Consider the following 20,622-nt stretch of genomic DNA (forward strand, 5'->3'; position numbering starts at 1 on the left):
GTGATGCTTGTTTCTTATACTCTCCAGTGAAAGTGGCAGAAATGATGTGTGTGGATGGTATGACACAGTGCTTAGATCTGGATGATTTCTGTTATCACCAATATTGATGAGCTCTCTTGGTTTCAGTCATATAGCAATTACCGTGATAAATTTTGATACTTGTTAACCATGCCACTGGATGCTGCTTCTCTCTCTCTCTCTCTCTCTCTCTCTCTCTCTCTCTCTCTCTGTCTTACACTAGAGGAGCGCCTGTTGACATATTTTATTTACTAGTCAAAATTTTTTAAAGCTGTTTATGTAACTTGATTTACAGGAGTGTAAAATCAGTGTTTTATTATAACATGTTTGTAATGGTTGTGAATAGACATGAAATTCCTTATCAGAAAATGTGAAATTGTGATCCATTTATTAGTCATATTGTTTCAACTTTTAACTTCTATATAGGATGCAGAACTAGGTGGAAAGGAGAGAGAAAAGAACCATTGGTGCTTGTAGTCCTCAAAGCTGCTGTGGTTCTACATGCGGAAGGAACTTCTGATTAGATGTAGTTGCTAAACTTCAATTTACTACGTTCAGAGCCTGTCAAATACTGTAAAATATTTTTACCAAATTATAAGGCAAGGAATACTGAAGTCCTCATTGTACTGATGGCACTAGTAATTTTTTATCTTAGGTGATCTATACTGTTTTTAACTCTGACTAGTCCAGTCACTAGAACAGCGGATGGGATCAAAAGACCCTGTCATACTTTTTTCTTTTGTCATATCCAATTTTTTTTTTTTTGTACTTGGTTCAGGAAAACACATGACTTGCCCTAATTTTTTCTGCTCTTTATGGTGATGTATTAAGATTTACAAAATGTTTGGTTTCTTGGACATTTTTAGAATGGCAGAAGGGCTCAATCTGACACCACTGTAATTTCTCTTCTGGATACATGTAAATAATCCAACAGTGAAGTTAAAACAATTAGTAATCATACAGATTTGTTGCTGCTCATTGTTGCATTTTGGAAGAGGCACATTTCCATCTGCCACAGATTATATTGTGTCATTCAGGTAATGTTCTTTGTCCATGAAAGCTGTGTTTGAACATGTCGCTCAAGTGTGGACTTTGTGATGAAGAAATGTTACACCTCTTAGAGAATTACAGGGCTGAATAGGAAATTGACTTCACTGATGAAGATGAGGATTTTGTACCAGAGGCAAGTGAAGATAAAGACATTGTGAATTAGGATGGAGTGATGGAGCAGGATTCAAATACTGACCTACACCAGTCCTCACCTCACCTTCCACAGCAGATCCACTTGCATGCCTCTACAAAGATGGTCGCTAGGAATGGAACTAAGTGGGAGAGGTGGTCTCACTACTTACACTTGCCAATGAGTAGACAACTCTATCATCAATGCATTCCATCCTATTTTTGATGAAGCATTCCTATGCTTCATGAAGAAACACACAGAATCAAATGCTCGAAATGTAGTAATAAACAATGACTGGACCATCTTACGTGACAAACTGAAAAATTTTATAACCATCACATACACTCATGATGTTGTTGTTGTTGTTGTTTGAACAAAAGATAGGTCTGCAGGTGATCTTCGGTCGCATTCTTGGGGGCTTGATTTCATCGAAGTTGAAGAGCAAGGATCAGATTTCTGGAGCTTCTCAGATTTCTCCATTTTGATTAAAAATCAATTCAAGCTTAATGGCTGCCAGCCAACAAATTTGTTCTTGTGTCTGAAATTTGAGGAAAGTTAATGGAAAACAGTGTTCATTCTTACCATCTTGAAGAAAATTTAACCACAGATGAGCATCTATCATCAAGTGAAACAAGATGAAAGGCCACTCAATTAGATGCCCAACAAATATGGTCTCAAATTCTGGTAGCTACCCATGCAGAGAACAAAGTATATGTGTAATGCTTTCCCTTAGCACAGAAAAGAGGATATGCATAGAGAGAAGCATCCATTCAGAGAAAACACCGTTCTACGTCTCGAGGAACTATTTCTAAATCAAGGAAGAAATGTGACACCAGAAACTTATTTCTCATCTCTTCAACTTGCTAAGCATCTCTAGGAAAAGAAAACATTAATTGGTACAATGAACAAGATCTGTCATGAAATTCCTGATGTGATAAAAGAAAGCCAAATGTTGAAATACACTCCATCACATCCTGCACCAAGACTGTGTAACACAGATTGCACCAAGACTGTGTAACACAGATTGCACCAAGACTGTGTAACACAGATTGCACCAAGACTGTGTACCAAGGAAAGACGAGTAAAAATGTCATACTTCAGAGTACACCACATGCTAAAGTAGTAGAGAAAGAAAAAACTGTAAACGATAATATTCTACACTTTAACAAAGTATGAGGTGGATGTGGTAAATCAAATGACCTATAAATATGCTACAAATATTGCATGTAGGACATGGGCAATGCATGTTTTATACTCCATGTTGGATACAAAGGCAGCAGACGCATGGATCACCTACAAAATAATAACGAACAAGAAAATTAAAAGGAAGTAGTTCATACTTCAGCTGATGAACTCGAGGGAACGAAAGAGCAGGAAGGAGAACAGATAAAAGAAGAGGATATGGGGCCAAAATCATGCAGAAAATTGAAGTGCCATATCAGCCTCTCCAAAAGCAACAGGGCCAGCAACAACTGTGTAAAGTCCCACAAAATCGTGTGCAGAAAATGTGTATGTAAAACTGAAATTACCTATGCTAAGTGTATCTAGCAGATTCCAATGACTTGATTTAAAAGAACAACAAAGTTGGGTGTGGAATAAGTGGGAGTATGATATGGACCACATACACTAAATATGTCTAGAAGTTTCTATAAAAAAGTTAATGTATGAAAGCCTAAAGTTTATGAAACTTGTTATTGGATTATTTACATATATCCAGAAGAGAAATTACAGTGGTGTCAGATTGTTACCATGAGCAACAATACATAGGTAAGGCATTTTCATCCTGAAATAAGGAAGTACATAACCAGTGGAAAAGCAAAGATGTTCCTCTTTAAAAGACTGATAGAAAAGTGGGGAGCCAGTTGCTTCAATCTCAATCCTCATTCTACCTAGCTCACAAAAAATTTTGGCATGCGAACTTATTCACACTCTTTTAATATGGAAGATTATACTTGTAAATCCTTTGTCCCAATTTCTCTGTGTACTTAAGCCTTCAAAGTCAACAGTTTCTTCTCACAGCCACTATCTATGCCCCCCCCCCCCCTCCCCCTCCTTCCAATGTCTTCTCTTCCTCCCATTGATGTATTCTTTCTTTCCCACTGCCTTAGAAGCTCAAAAATTCTGAGGAGTCAACTTTTTTTGCCCTCTACAACTATGTGTTTAAAATTCAGTCCAAAATGCGCCCTCCACTATACCTACGAATTAAAGTTTGCCAGTCTGGGAGGGTCTAAACCCCCCCACCCCTGTCCCAAGCCTCCACTCTCTTTTGCTCCCACTGCTTCTATCTCTCTTCCTCTTTTACTACCACTATCACAGACCACCATGCCTCCTCTCTTTCTCTCCCACTGGCACTGTCTCCTCTCTCCTCTCTCCTCCACCATCACTGTCTCTCTGCTACTCTCTTTCAGCACAAAAAAGTGTGAATATGTTACCCCACCAAAATTGTTCGTAAGGTAGGCATAATGAGAACTTAGGCAGCTGGCTCCCTACTTTTCTGTCAGTGTCTTATAAGGGGACAGATATTCGCCTTTAGTGCTCCAATAAGAGCATTTTCCTACTGGTTCCTTCTTTTCGCCATTACAGCTTGGTGTGCTGCTTTGAAAAACAAAGTCAGTAAAGTTTTAACAGTTTATTTACATACTTTGACATAACTATGCATAATATAAGGATAACACAAAATCGTTTGCTTTCCATTGATCCTGTATACTTTGCTCATTTATACCAATTCATTGAAAACGCCTGGCTTATTACTTTTATCTTAAGATAAAACTGTTAGAAATATTTTACTGGTTTTGCCATCATTCCAGTTTTACATACCTTTCAACAGTCATTTTAAGTTATTTTCAGGCATGTTGAGAACCTTTTCACCCCTTTTTTGTCACTGCAATGCTACTTCAGGCATATTTATATAGATGTCAAGTGTCCATTGTAGAGAGACAGGGTGTCATAAAGTTTTATTGGTGGAGAAAATAGTGATTTAAAAGCATAGTTTGGTGACCTCAGAACCACTGCCATGTGTTCACTATGCCAGTTATAACTACAATTACACCTCAGATTGGACATTACGTATGTAAGTAATGGATAATGATATTAAAAAAAAACTGAAAATTCCCCAAGAATATCGTCTTAAGACTATATGATAAAAATTTCAAGGATTTTCCATGAGTAGTAATTTCAGAAGTGTCCATCCCCATAGTTGGTACTTTCTTGTACCAAAAAATCATTTTCTTTGGGGTTTTCTCAGGAACTGCCCATGAACAAATGGTACTTTTGTAAGCTACCTAAGGTCCATTCTAGACCACACATAATGCAAAAGAAGCATCTGATTTGTTCTATTTTCCTGGGCTAGAGGAAGTGTGTAAAGTTAAAATTTTGACACTGTACATCAGCTAAAATAAAGTACTTGTTCAAGTCGAATATGAAAATATTTCATGGCATTTTATGATTTTCAGAAACGCTGCCATTCTAGTGTTAAGAGGTAGGTACTTAAGGCTACAGCAGTGTCTCAACGTGTGTACAAAATAACTTGTCCACAACTCCAGTAAAAGGAGGATTTTGACTATACAGCCTCCAGTTGGGAAACATACTGACGAGATCATTGTTTGAAAATTGTCATTGTTTATTGTACAAAATCTGGACACCACATATTGTATGATGATATCATCATCCTGCACTGAAGGAGTACGTATTACAAATTACACAATGTAAATGATCTGTAATAAGCTTCCACAGTGACCTATATCATTACGTCAGTGGGGATATTCAGGCTGAAAGTGTCAGATGAAAATTCATTGGGAGGCAAAGTAGTCAGATCTATGAAAATTGATTCTACAGGTTGGCTGAGTGTAGCCAACCTGGAAAAGAATGGAATGAGCAGGAATAATGTAATAGATGCAATGTTTTTGTGGGTGGGGCCTGAATGGCAGCAATAATTAAAGACATGGGAGAGCTATGGACATGACTGATCATAGGTCTCTTTTAAATGGAGAGATCAAATTTCTTCCAAGAGAATTTTAAGAGAGGAGATCCTTTTGGGGGTGTGGATAAGACCACCCTCCTTTGTTTGAAACTAGACTATAGGTGTTTTGTTAATGCATCTGCATGTCCATCCATTTTATGCCACCTTAATACAATCCACCACCGTGGAATCTATTGGCCACTGGCACTTTTACATGAGCCTGGTCAACAGCCTCTATAAAGAAGCTACTAAACTACTGCTGCCATACCGACATGATGTTGTTCTCAGGAGGTACACATGCTATTTGTCTGCCATGCCTGGCCACCGATCATACGCCTCATTCTTCGGTGGCTTCCTTGATCACCAGTATGGAGCACGTTCTCCTTCTGTTACCTCCCGGAGTTGGCTTTGGGCTATTGCTCTGGCAGCTTAACTTCAAGCTACCTACCATTGTTCTTGATGTATGGGAACCCTTTACCACCTTGGCTTAAATGCAGTGGCCCATATTCATCTTGGAATTCACTCACTTCCTAAGGAAACTACTCTGGATTCAAACTTCAGGTGGAACTTAGTGATAGTACTTCATGCAGTCCTCCTACCTCAGTCCACTAGGTCTTTCATCCCTTTGGATGATCTCTGTGTTGCTGTCTGCCAGCAGGTGGTGTAATTTTGGCACCACCACGGGTCTTCTCTTCAAAGGAACAAGCTCTGAGGAATTGAACCTCTCCCAGCGGCTTGGTGAACCTCATTTGACCCTCTACCAAGAGGAGATTATTTTAGCTAGATTGTATATTGGGCATTGTTTTAGCCATCGCCATTTGTAATTTGGTGATCCCCCACCACTTTGTGCTCATTGTTTTTTTTATTTGGCTTAGCAATATGATGAAGGACATTTACTCTTTGGTTTGGGACCTCCACTGTCTCTACAGTGTATTTTATGGACCTTTCTCCATGAGGAATTCATTGTTCTTAGTTCGCTTTCCATCCATAAATTGGGTTTAACGAATAGTTCCTTTTTACTTCTTGATGAACCAAGGTTATGAAATGGGAATGCATGACCTTAGTTGATTTTACACCCTCAAACAAACAAAACAAAGGAATGAGCAAATGTGCAGTTTGTAGTGATGTTTGTGTCCAAGAGATTGCAGCACAACAATTTGTTGCTTAAACTTTTTTAAGATGATGTGTACATAAGCCAAATGCAGGCAAAGTAATGAGCATGCTGCTCTGTGACTCTTATGGTCAGTTATTCTTTTCTGCCACTTTGTAATGATTGTTGTCAAAGCACAATAACTTAGATCTTCACCACACACACACACACACACACACACACACACACACACACACAAAAGTATTCTAACAGTTGTTGGATATTTTAATTTGATGGTAACATTGTCAGACTGTTTTATATATGCGTAAGTAACACATTTAAAATCCATTATTAAAAAAGAAAGTATTAAATTAAGCAGCTCACTTGGTCTGTACACCAAGGAACCATCTAAGAGGACATAAAATTGTATAAAACCTGACAATATTAATTCAAAACTAGCATATCCTTGGAAGATCAAAACTTTGTGGTTAACCTGAACATTCTGTCACCTACACTGAAGAAAAAAAAAACAGGTAGTCCCAGCTTTGCACAGTTTCAGTATGAGGTGAAGATGTATTTTAGAAAAATTTCCAATTCATTTTTAATATGATGTCTTACAACTTCACTTCCACTGATAATCAAGCCACTCATTTAAGCAGTTAATACAGATCAGTTGCAAGAAAATGTTAACATTTACTACAAAGCAATCATATGTTTCAGAAATGAACTCTAAGGCTCATCTCTGTATGCTACTCTAAACCCTTAATTTTCTCCTTTTTCTTGCAGTAGCGGCAACACATCTTGCACAGAAACTCATGATGGTTGTTGGTGCACAGAAGCCAGCTCAGGTATAAAATCAGAGTTGTGGACCAAAAAGGCAATGATATGAGCTGATGGTGCAACTTGCTTGAAGAGAGAAGATAAGAAAGAATGAGAGTGAGTGAGTGAGTATTGCCAGAATGTCCCTGTTTACAAAAAGAAAAGTATAAATGTGGATATGTCAGGTTGTCAAATTGACTTCATTGGAAGTATCATTTTTAAACTATTTATTACCATTCTTCATTATTTCCCAGACAAACCTTGTCCTCCCTTCTCTACCCTTTTCATCAATGTGTGGATGTGAGGTATAAGATTTAATTAAATTTAGTATTTTAAAATAGCAGCTTATGTTCATTTCACTTCTCTCTTCAATCAAGAATAACCACCTTGTTGCAGATGATTGACAATACATAATTGGCTGTATATTTTTAACAGTTGCACATAAGACTCAAGTGTGATGTGACTTGTTGATGTTTCTGAAATACTCAGAAATTGTGGACTGTAAAGTAATATTATGTAGGCTAGGATTGTAAGTACAGAAATGTACTGGTGCATGAAGATTACTACTGAATGATGAGTTGCACTAAATCAATGTGATTTTCTGTGTAATCACTCATATCATGTTTCATATAAGTTGAAATACTCCATGTGTACAGAATTCTTCCTGATAGTTTTATTTTATTTGTATTTTCTAATTGTATGTAAAATGTGATTTTAAGAATGCTTTTAAAAGAAACAAGTGGTGATGTTTTTATGTTGTAAGATTACTTAGCAAAGGAGAACAAGGAATATGTGAAACACAATATCAAGGATTGTATTTTTTAACTTGGAAGTCCATTTGCTTTATGAGGGGCAGTGTTAAAGTTTGCATCATCTTCATTGTAATTGCATATTCCCCAAAATTACTGTATGAGCTTTAAGTCTGCTATTCCTGGATGGCAGTGAAACTTGCATTTCCTTTTGCATATATGCAATTGGCTCAATGTTTGTACCGGTACATGGTGCAACTGTAACTGTTTTTTTAAATTTTGAGAACTGCTGTACGCTTTATTTTAAAAACACACAGTTCCAACCAAACATTCTCCAGTCACAAACTTCAATCATTACTATGAAAGTACTTATATGTCAATGCTTTCACACTACTACTCATAGCTCAGACAATACTAAATTGTAAATCACACACCCAGAAACGTGCATATTGTAATGTAACTGAAGATTGCATATTAAGAAATGCCCATTTGTTATTAGCATTGTGAGGGTATCTTAAGTGTAACTTTTTGACATGCTTTGCGTGTATTTTGTTTTGTGGTTGGTTACAAATGTTAATGGTTCCTGAGTGTAATTTAATGCCAACAAAATTCTGAATTTTGGGATACACCAATAAATTTTTTATTTATAACTGCAAACAAATGTTTTATTGTTGGCCTAGTGCCTCAAGCTGAATGGAATTTACTGTTCACATTTGAAATATATATTTTTGTAAACTTTGTTCAGTACTGTAAATATTTAATTGAAAGACACAACCAATGGATGGAGCTGAAACTCTGAAATGTAGATGTATTCTGTTTTGTAATAAGAGGAAAAGGGACAATACATACACAATGGATAAAAAAAGTACATATATATATCTGTATAAACTGCCATACATTTCCAGTGGCAGAATATCACAATGTGTTCATAACGACTGAGATACAAAACAAAATTAGAAATGGGAGGATAGTGCAAATAAAATAAAGATTAATAACTAAACATTTTTTACTTGCTATTTTTCCCCTTTTTCCTTTGTAGTAATTTCTATAATTTTCTCTGCTTAAAGTATAATTATGAGTATAATTACAAGTGAATGAGATTTCATCCTGGATAGCTGTCCACAATGTATAAAGACCCTTGCCACAATAAAGGGTATTCAGCCTACAGCTATACACACCTCAGAACTCGATATTTTATGTTGTTGGGTAAATATGCAGTCAATAGATGCAATCTCCAAGCTGTGATCCTCATCATTTCATGAACAGCACTGAGTCTCAAGGCACAAGCACATCACTGGGCACACACATCTCGACGACATATTCCAACCGAACGGTACTGACACCCCCCCCCCCCCCCCCCAATCCTCCAAGAGATGTTTTCTTAGCATTTGACTGGAAGAGGGGGAAAATGAGTAGGGTCCCCACATCCTGGCCCCTTTAGTCTCCCGATCTGACTTCAGTGGATTTCAGTGCCTGGGGTTTTATCAAGGACACTGCATACAGAACAAGGATTTGAGAAAACAGATCTATGCTGCAGTGAGGCCGTAACACTGTCATGCTTATAAATGTGTGGAGAGAAGTGGAGTGCCATTCGCATATCTGTCGAGCTATAAATGGTGTCCACACTGAACTGTACAAATGGACATAAAAATGTCTGAGCTCCTGTGTACAATGCTGGAGAAATAAACCTGTAAACATTAATAGGCACTGAAATATAAACAAATGTTTTTGTATACATCTAGCATGGATGCCCTATATTACCAATATATTATATGTAACATTAAATTTCCACCCAAAGAAGGCTTAGCTGACCTCTGGCTTATAAACTTCGCTTACAGTAATATGAAGGTGTTAGTACAATATGCGTAGTCTAAATTATTATTGATTTAGAAAATAATGTTTAGGGTTGAATGTAAGCCTACAGAAAATTGTAGAGATGTTAAGCACATGTTGTTGCCTCTTTCGGGATATTACATGTTACGATTTTTAGTGTTTGTAACTACCAGTTTTGCGCAAACTGGGTAGCATTCTATTTTCAAAAAAGCAGTTTTCATAGTGAAATTATATTTCTTCTCAAATGTCAAACAGTAATTACACATACTGGTGCTAAATTTTTTAATGTGTTGCCAACAAATATAACAAGAACGTGAGCAATCTAAAAATATATTTTTTAAAAAGTAATAGTTACACTTTATTTGCAATAGTTCCACTATGTCATCTGAATGAACAGTAACTGATAGTGAAAGTGCTTGTTTCACAGTTCACACTTCAGCAGAGGGCCTGTTTCCAAATCCCTAAAAATTAAATCATTAAGTCCCCATGATACGTAATCATGGGTATAACTGCACATATGCTAAGTGTGAGGTGCCAATTAATGAAAAAATGCAGCTGGTAGTGTTTTATTTCCTAGATGCGCAGGTTTTCTGTTACGTGAAAGATTCTGGTAGTATGACAATACTAGCATTAATAAGGGTAAACAGCTAATTTGAGAGATATATTGTAACCACCCTTAAGTCTTCTCATTTAAATGGAATTTGTGGAAAGTAATGTTGATACATGGTGTCTCATGTAGTGCTAAATCTGTTCTTTCTAATTTAAAAAAGCATTAAAATCATCATCATGATTAAATTTTTGCATTACTTCATTATGGTGTTTTGAGCACTGATTAGACATGTCTTAAAACTACAAATTGTGGTAGCTTTCCAGGTTTCATTGTAAAATTTTGTAATTGTCTACTGATAAGAAATATACAACACAGATAATTTACTATTTAGGATGGTTGGTTGGTGAAGGAGACCAGACAGCGTGGTCATCGGTCTCATCGGATTACGGAAGGATGGAGAGGGACGTCGGTCGTGCCCTTTCAGAGGAACCATCCCGGCATTTGCCTAGAGTGATTTAGGGAAATCACGGAAGACCCAAATCAGGATGGCCGGACGCAGGATTGAACCGTCGTCCTCCTGAATGCGAGTCCAGTGTCTAACCACTGCGCCACCTCGCTCGGTATTTAGGGTGGCAGTTGACTCATTTAATATATTGCTTCCAATGCAGAAAGCAATAGATACAGGCACCCAGGTAGAACCTATTTCCTTAACTTCTAAAAGGCATCTAATACAGTTCTGCACTGCCACCTAAGGAAGTAAACATCAGACCAATTGTGTTGCCGGAACCTAAGAGTTTCTAGCAAACAGAACACATAATGGCATTCTGAATGGAGAAGTGGTCTTCAGATGTGAAAGTAACAAAATGCCAAAACGCAGGAAGACCTGCAGAGAAGTGATGCTTGGTGCATTGAGTGGCAACTGACCTTAAAAATAAATGTAACATACCATGAATACAAAGACAAAAAGATCCTTTATTGTACTATTACAAAATTTCAGAGCAATTACTGCAAGTAGTTACTTCCATAAAACATCAAGGACTATGCACATGTAGAGATTTGAAATGGAACGACAACACAAAATTAATCGCAAGTAAGGCAGATGCTAGACTGAGATTCATTGGAAGAATTCTCAGGAAATTTAGTCCATCAACAATGGAAGAAGCTTGTAAAACACTCGTTCAACCAATATTTGAATATTGCCTGTCATGGGATCCATGCCATACAGACAGGACTGATAGAGGAAATGGTGAAGATCCGAAGAAGAGCAGCACATTTTGTTACAGATTCATTTAGTAAGCATGAAAACATCACAGAGATGCTCACCCAACTTCAGTGTCAGACACTGAAAGAGAGGTGTTCTCAATCATGTTGGTTCCAAGAATGTACAGTCCTAGAAGAGTCAACCCACATATTGCTTCCTCCAAGTATATCTTGTGAAAGCATCATGAAGATAGAATTAGAGATTCAAGCCCACATGAATGCTACCAGCAATCACTCTTCCTGTGAACCATATGTGACTAGAACACAAAAAGGGACAATGTTACACAAAGTAACCTCCACCACACACCTTAAGATTGCTTGCTGGGTATAGATGTGGATACCAAAGAGACTCAGTCCAGTGATGCAAAAATTACAATTCCAAATTCATCTGTATACAGCTCCAGAGTGTATAAGACCCGGGAGATCCGGGAAAAACACGGGATATTTTTAGAAGTCCGGGAATTTTTCATTGTTTGAGTTTTCAGTTAAATTTTCGTAATTGTGACTGGTAAGAACCGATACTCTAACAAAGGATATTACTGTATCCCGCTACTACAGAATAATACTTCAACCATAAAACATTAACGAGAGAAAAAAACGAAAATAACTTAAATTGCAAAGGAAATGCGCCATATACAACAATGACGCACAGTGCTCATGCAAGCGTCTGCCAATTGAAAATGTGTCAAAGGCTTTAGGGAGACTATGCACTGATTCATAACAACAAATTGCCTCCAATGAGCGTGAAGTCGCAACTGTTTACATGTTTTAGCAGTTACGCACGGGCTCATCCGCATGCGCAGTTGAGTTACGTATGAGTAATAGAGTCTTCCGCTTCTGGCTGTTGGCTGTGCAAGCAGTCGCAGCAAGCAGCTAGATGCTACCGGAAGAAGGGGGCGCCAAATTCATATTCTTGAGGAAAAAAAAAAAACTTGTTTCACAAAGCGCCTAGCACCCAGTGCACTTTTGTCTATCGATTATTCATAGGATTTTGAAACGCTTCGCTGTTGGTTTTTGAACATTTTTGAGCACATTTTAAGTTGATTTCTAAATGAATCATAAGTTGACTTGAATGCATGCATAGTGTACGTTATGTCTCTGTGAGGAGAATCCTCGTCGCATCTAGAAATAAACTTTCCGCAGACAAAAGGGGGCGGGGCAGTACGAGCTGAGGGAGTAAACGGATGAATGCCAATCGCTCGCTGATTATGTGGTTGATCGGGTTTGCAAATGAGCAGCTTTGTTATAATTACTAGCGAAATCCATAGATTCAGACTACCAGAATGGAAATAAACGACTAACAGGAATAACAGGCGAGAAAGATTACGTATTATCTTCTCGGTGTATCCAAGAAAATAAAATTTTGTCAGAAAATTTTTGGCCAGATGGCTACACTTGTAAGACTAGCTGTAAAGTCCCTGATTAGGAGACGCGTAAGTTCTAGTCCGGAAGTAACGCGGAAAATGTGTTATCCGAATACGTAATAACGCCCAACCGGAAAATAATCGCGGGATAACTAAACCTGTGATTCTGACAGCGTTTGTGAAGTTCATCGCTGGACAAATTTTGATAATGGCAGGAGTAGCTACAGAAGTGGTGATGACAAGATTGTTAGAACGAGGAAGGAGAAGAAACAGGGACATCACACAAATTATGGAAGAATAAGACGATTCCATATTTACATAAAAATTTCGTAATACTACTTTTCGATCTCATGCTTGAGAAGCTGGTGCGTATGAATGAAATGTGAAACTATTTCCTAACATAAAGCTTTTTGCTTGTAGTAGGCCTAATAGGCATTTTATATTGGTACTTCGTGGATTATATTCTGCCGTGTTATAAAAATGGCCATTTGTGCCAAAACAGTCACGTTTATTTGGTGTGTTACAAAATTGCAGCCATATTAGAAAGGCCTATTTTGTTTTATCTAGCAGACAGTGACAAAATAGACGTAATCAGATCGAGAAACTACACCAGTATTGGGTATTATTTGTATTAACGGCGTTTTTAGTATTAGATAACGTTTCGATTTTTCATGTAGCAAAACGTTTGACGAACTTTGATGAGGTAATAGATTCTTTCGCAGAAAGAAATGTTTAGTGATTTTGCTGTTTGCCCTTCATTTACTCTCACGTCAAATGAAAACAAAACTGATATGTGGCCAGAATGAATTAAAACACATTCACATATTTACGGAAGGCTAAAATATGTCATTACTTTCAGATTTTATTTTATTTCCACCTTTCTGACAGTCAAGCATTATTCGCCTTGTGGAACAATGAAGTTATTTTTGTCTGTTTGCTAAGGAAATTTGACTTTTGTTAACCTTTTCCGCAGAGGCAGTCAATGTATTTGAAACGAAATGTTTAGTTCCACAGTACTGGCTAATTTCAACTGTTCGATGCATTTCAAGTGCACGTTTTCATTTTGTAGCACGCATGGCATTATGTCACAATAAAGAACCAAACATGATATAATACAGTACTTGTGCTCCAAGAAAATTTACATCCCGAAAACCACACTGGAAAGGTTAATATCGTGTCGAGGTCTATATCATTGGGAATCCGGACATACGAATGTCCACTTTAAGTATGCACTTTAAATGTACACATTTTAATATTGTTCACGAAATTCCGATGCTCTTGCAGTATCCTCTGATGTCTTGTTTCTTTTATGACATAATGTACGATCTTTCAATGTTTTACACGTACGTACATACGGGCTTCCTACGTCATGATGCCGAGCGAGGTCGCGCAGTGGTTAACACACTGGACTCGCATTCGGGAGGACGACGGTTCAATCCCACGTCCGGCCATCCCGATTTAGGTTTTCCGTGATTTCCCTAAATCGCTCCAGGCAAATGCCGGGATGGTTCCTTTGAAAGGGCACGGCCGACTTCCTTCCCCAACCCGATGACCTCGCTGTTTGGTCTCTTCCCCCAAAACGACCAGACCCAACCCTACGTCATGATAGCCACCCAAGCGCGGTGTCGCCTGTTATCCGCGCTTTCTGGCAACTACTGAAACAAACCTATTTCCAACAGGTCGCGGGAAAATGAATAGTGGTTTGTAAAGCGTTCCTTTCAAAGTAAATATCCTTTTACGTAAGTTGAACTAAGTGCAAGAATGTACTATGAATTTATTAAATCACAGAGCGTTTGATTCTCATTTAAAAATCAACTCTTTGGTAACGCGCCATGTAGAAGAATTTTGAACCCTCAGACATTTGTCATTATTAAAAATTTTACTGGCACATTTGTGTGATATATCTTAAAGTGTAACACGCGCAAAAAAGATCAACAGTATATGTGAAAGCTTGGCTTCTCTTGCAGCTTGAGAATAATATTATATGTGAAAACTTTGCTTTTCTTGTAGCAATACTATGTATATTAATTTAAACTATTAACTGTCCCTGTTTGTGTGTTCGTGCTACGTAACAATGGTGTTACTGTTGGCTGACTACACGTGTACTATGCTCTGAATATCCGCTGTCATCGGCTGGCGAGATTACGTGACATAAGCTACAAAAGCGCATCGAAATCTCAATTTCAATGATTCGGAAAGTAACATGCGGTGTTTGGTGGAACACCAGTGTATACTTTCATAATACGAAAATACGCATCGTACATGTTGCTACACATCAAAGATGTTTCCAAAACGTGTCTTTTTCCCTGAGTTTCGTTATTTAAAGTGCCGGGATATTGTACCCCCGGGTATAAAACCATAACCATTCACAGGATTGATAAGGGAACTGATACTGTCACCTGGCAGAAAGTGTATTTTTAACCGGGAATTTTTTTCCTTGTTCACGTATACACCATGAGCTGATTTGGCTGTTAGACCCAAATTATTAACAAAAATAAAAAAAAAAATAAAAAATACACTGTTTGATATTTTTTAACTTTTGTATACATATGTATTTTTTCACTCTGTAGTTGCCCACTGGCTATCCAACTTCTCATAGCCTTTTCATCCTCTTCTTTTTGCAAATATGCAATCTATTTCATTCAAATAGGAATTCTACAGTCATTATCTCACCTCTTCTTTGGATGTCAAACATCAACATCCTTCTGATCCGTTGGTATGCAGAGCAAAGCCTTTTTGCCTTCCTTTTGTAAGACATGATCATACCATTAGCTACTTTGCCCCTCTGTGGTCTTCTTCTATATGTTTACTTATTTTAAATTCCTATTTGATGTTTTCATTTCTTACTTCAATTCTATGGGTACATCAAAGCTGCTGTTCTCAGGAACTGCTTTTCCACTGTTTCAACAGCTCTCTTCTTCTTTCTTCTCACAATCATGCAACACATATGCTGACATCACTTTATAAAATCTGATTTTGTTGGTAAACTTTGTGTTTATGGTGCCACATAATTTGTAATTTAATTTATTTCACAGATCATCTTGACCACAGGATATTAAATTTGTGACCCTGCTAGAGATCTTTATCTCACTTTAAATTTGGGACATTAGTGATCTGCCTTTCCTTCCCAAAACTATTCCTCTTTCCTCCCTACGGAAGTAACTAAAAGTTCCAAGCTGACTATTCACAGTAATGTTACTTTGCCATTTGAAGGGAAGACCTGGCCAGCCATCTTTTTTTACAAAGTCATTTTTGATTACTGTATTAAAATGTTTTGAGTCTTACAAAAAAAAAAAATTCTTGCCTTCTTCCTCCCCCCCCTCATGGTGCATACATTCCCAAAAATATTAAATAACTGCTGGCGAGTGTAATTCTTAAGTTAATCATGGTGTCATATAAAAAGATATAGTGAGTTTTCTTTGTATATACTTAGTATTAAGTAAAATGGCTACTCCAGATGAAGCACACATTCACGAAACTGAAACAAAAACCCCTACTTGACAATCACGGACTTCGTTCCAAGCTTTCCTATCACTAGAGCAGCGTCCTGACAAATCTGGTTAACCATATTTCACTTGTAATTAATGTTACATATTAAATAATAATGATAAACATAATGAGGAACAGGTAAGAAATATGCATATGAAGGTAGAACACTATCCAACAGACAGAACAGGTTCTATGCAGTGGGCAGGCACATATGAAGGGCAGGAAATGGTTTAGCTTTAGGAGGAAATTTATTTACAGAGAACACACATCCAACCGTTGTTTCCTTCTGGTGCTTTTGCCTGACTGGGACTAAACTAATTTGTACTTGGTTGGTGGTGTGGTCTTCATCTGAAAACTGGTTTGATGCAGGTCTCCATGCTACTCTCTGAATAACTGCTGCAGCCTACATCCGTCTGAAGTTGCTTACTGTATTCATCTCTTGATCTCCCTCTACAATTTTTACCCCTCCACACTTTCCTGCAATACTAAACTAATGATCCCTTGATGTTTCGAATTGTGCCCTATCAACTAATCCATCCTTTTGGTGAAGTTGTCCCACAAATCTCTTTTCTCTCCAATTCTATTCAGTACCATCTCATTAGTTATGTGATCAAACCATGTAATCTTCAACATTCTTCTCTAGCACCACATTTTGAAAGCTTCTATTCTCCTTTTGTCTAAACTGTTCATCGTCCATGTTTCACTTCCATACATGGCAACACTCCATACTAATATCTTCAGAAAAGACACTTACACTTAATTCTATATTCGATGTTAACAAATTTCTCTTCTTCACAAATGCTTTTCTTCCCATTGCCAGTCTACATTTTATATCCTCTCTACTTTGGCCGTTATCACTTATTTTTCTGCCCAGATAGCAAAACTCACCAACTACTTTAAGTGCCTCATTTCCTAAAGTAATTTCCTTAGCATCCCCTGATTTAATCTGACTACATTCCATTATCTTCATTTCGCTTTTGATGATGTTCATCTTATATCCTCCTTTCAAGACATTGTCCATTTCGGTCAACAGCTTTTCCAAGTACTTTGCTGTCTCTGACAGAAGTACAATGTCATCAGCAAACCTCATAGTTTTTATTTCTTCTCCCTGAAGTTTAATTACTACTACAAATTTTTCTTTGGTTTATTTTACTGCTTGTTCAACGTACAGATTTAATAACATCAGGGATAGGCTACAACTCTGTCTCATTCTCTTCTCAACCACTGCTGCCCTTTCATACCCCTCGACTCTTAAAACTGCCAACTTGTTTCCGTACAAGTGGTAAATAGTCTTTTGCTCCCTGTGTCTTACCCCTACATTCAGAATTTCAAAGAGAATATTCCAGTCAACACTGTCAAAAGCCTACAAATGCTATAAATGTAGGTTTTTCTTTCCTTAACCTATCTTCTAAGTTGTAGGGTCAGCATTGCCTCGTGTGTTCCCACATTTCTCTGGAATCCAAACTGATCTTCCCCCAGGTTGGCTTCCACCAGTTTTCCCATTCTTATGGAAAGAATTTGTTTAATCATTTTGCAACATGGCTAATAAAACTGATAGTTCGATAATTGTCAGCAACTACTTTCTTTGGAATATTTTTGTGAGTTTCAGTTAACAGCACTTTAAGTGTTAATGTACACATTTGAAGTATCAAGACACTAGTGACAACAGAAAAATTATGAACAGGTCATAAGTCATTAAAGATTGCATATCATATTATTCTTGAAGTCGGATGGTATTTCACCTGTCTTGCACAACAAATTAAAGAATTTTGTCATAGCTGGCTCTACAAAGTTCTGATGGAATATTTGCACTTTAATTTAGAATAGTGAAATTAAAATTTATGGATTCCAAAAATAAATGAGAAATGTGGTCTAGGATGGAAGAAGGAAAGTAGTAAATGAAATTTATGTTAAAGTTTTTAGCTTATGGCATTCTATGAATAAACAGATTTCTGTCTTCCATGGAACCCATAACACAGGAAAATTTTCTTCTGATATAATGACCTGTCTGCACAATGCAAATGCTTTAAATCACCATTACAAACAATGCCTGTTCAAGAAATGTATGTTTTAGCACAGAAATAAGTCTTTGATAGCCTTTATTATTACAAAACATGAGTATACAAAATTCTAATCTGCATTTGAAAAGGAAGCACAATGCAAGTTATACACGAATAATTTTTGTAAAACACATTAGTTCAGGAGCTGTGAAGGATGTATTTGTTAATATAAAAAAACAGAATTTTACATTACATTCATACAAAAACTACTTACTGGCTGATAGGTAAGGACCAAACAACAACAACAACAAAGTTATGGAACTGTTTAAACAATAGCAAATATTTTTGTGAGTTACAGTTAACAGCACTTTCAGTATTAATGTACACATTTGAAGTTTTGTAAGACACTAGTGACAATAGAAAAATTGTGAACAGGTCATAAAAGTCATTAAAGATTACATGCCATGAAAAAGTTTAATCATAAAATATATATATATATCTTTTCACACACATAACATTTAAAAGATAGTTTAGTCTCAATAAAGTACACAGAATAACATACTTTTGCACAGAATGAGAGAGGAAGGAAGCTATCACATTTCATTTAGGAAATGTCTCTTGTTGTTTCAAAATATGAAACTTGATAAGAGAAAATTTGATTCTGGTAAATGTTCACCTGTCTGGGCAGCTCCATGACACAGCTTTGTAATTTATGGCAATATCCACTTTTCTTGCTAATGGAAACAATTTTGTAAAATATACTCTGAAAGTAACAAAGAAATGTGATAATAGGAGCATCATAAAAAGTTAATGGGTAGTAAGCAAGTAAACACACATGCACGAGAGCTACATCATTACCAACATTCAACAGTTTTCCCAAGCCTATGGTCACTGAAGAGAGAACAAAACTTATTGCTGCAAATGCACCTACACTGAAATAAATAATTGCATTACAAATTTCATTTACGAAAAACTGCATAATAACTTTGTTTCAGTTGTCCCCTTGAGTCATGAGCCATTGCGTTTACCACAATTAACTATCTGATGGAGTTTGAAAAGAGAGAAATTATTATTACAAAGCAAGCCCAACTACCAACAGATAAATTATTTTATGAATATGCTAATAATGACAGAAGGCCTACTACAGGTCCAAAATAACCATGTCAAATCACAGCAGTCTGAGTAAGGAGAATTACTGTTAATTTTTGAGAACTTATTTGCTGCTGTAACAGGACAAAATTGTGACAATGGCTCTCCCCACCAGGCGTTGCTGCAACACTTTAAGTTCTAACCATGACTCTACATTGGATGTTGTTTGATTTCTGTTCCTTTTTTGAACAAATTGGAAATGAGTTCAGGACACTAGGGGAAAATATGAAATAAGTTTCTGGATTAGATTGCAGCACTTCACAACTTCCAGTAAAAAGCTGTAGGTGTTTCAATATGACATTATATGACAAACATTGTAAGTCTAAATGCAGTATCTGAAGAAAAAAAAAAAGTTTCACTAATTTTATACTATTTTCTGAATTATTTCATTGAAACAAATAAGTGCAAAATGATGCATATATAATAAAAATACTGGAATAACAGCCAGCAACTTTTCTAACAAGCACTTCTTCAAAGTTTTTGACTAGATTTACATGCATCAATGCTTAAATATTAACTGAAATATAACATGACTTTGTAAACAGCAATTAATTACTCTGAATAATAAATGATCATTAAAGATTTAATTGAAAGTCGATTTGAAAAAGTAAAAAAAAAGTCATCTCCATCAAATAAAAGTTTTTCACCATACAGAACACTTGGAACTGTGTAGCATGCTTGCTCAATTTTACAATTTTTTTAATGCTAAAAGCACCAGAGAAATAAATGGAGACAACTATTCCCAAACATGCAGTTTCTTCTAAAACACAGTGCATGTAGAGATGTATACATTCACACAGACTGCAAAAGCTAAGAGTGATGGGAAATCCAGGATGGCACATAATCTGTGAGGATAGATGATTAATCACAAAATGGAAGTGGCATATGGTATTTACAATGAAAAAGTGAGCCTCGAAGGTGGACTGCAAAGTTTCATCTTTTCTATGTTTGTTCCTACTACTCTGTGCCACCCCTATTTGGTGCATGATGAGCAACTCTCATTTTTAAAAGCAAAAGATTTCATCATCTGTGTGAATATCACGTACGAAGGGGGGGGGGGGGGGGGGGGGGGGGAGAGAGAGAGAGAGAGAGAGAGACTACTACAAATACCAGAATCTTCTTTTACTATCACTATTTCCATCAGCAACCATGTTTGTTATACT

General features: G+C 36.9%; 2 protein-coding genes across 3 annotated transcripts in view; one reads left to right on the forward strand and one right to left on the reverse strand.

Moving 5' to 3' along the window:
- Window positions 1-8,814, forward strand: part of LOC124789980 (large neutral amino acids transporter small subunit 1) — a 361,571-nt gene extending 352,757 nt beyond the window's left edge. Inside the window, exon 12 of the mRNA XM_047257523.1 lies at window positions 7,033-8,814. Coding sequence (XP_047113479.1) covers window positions 7,033-7,035 — 3 coding nt within the window. The 3' untranslated portion in view covers window positions 7,036-8,814. The remainder of the gene's footprint in view (window positions 1-7,032) is intronic.
- Window positions 1-20,622, reverse strand: part of LOC124789978 (copine-8-like) — a 232,275-nt gene that overhangs the window by 17,084 nt on the left and 194,569 nt on the right. Inside the window, exon 10 of one of the 2 annotated variants that reach the window (XM_047257520.1) lies at window positions 18,518-19,073. The exons of the other annotated variant lie outside the window; for it this stretch is intronic. Within the exon in view, the coding sequence (XP_047113476.1) occupies window positions 18,915-19,073 (159 nt within the window). The 3' untranslated portion in view covers window positions 18,518-18,914. Of the gene's footprint in view, window positions 1-18,517; window positions 19,074-20,622 lie in introns of those variants that run through there. 2 annotated transcript variants of the gene reach the window in all.

This window comes from Schistocerca piceifrons, chromosome 3 (genome assembly GCF_021461385.2).
Source record: "Schistocerca piceifrons isolate TAMUIC-IGC-003096 chromosome 3, iqSchPice1.1, whole genome shotgun sequence".
NCBI classification, from domain to species: Eukaryota; Metazoa; Arthropoda; class Insecta; order Orthoptera; family Acrididae; genus Schistocerca; species Schistocerca piceifrons.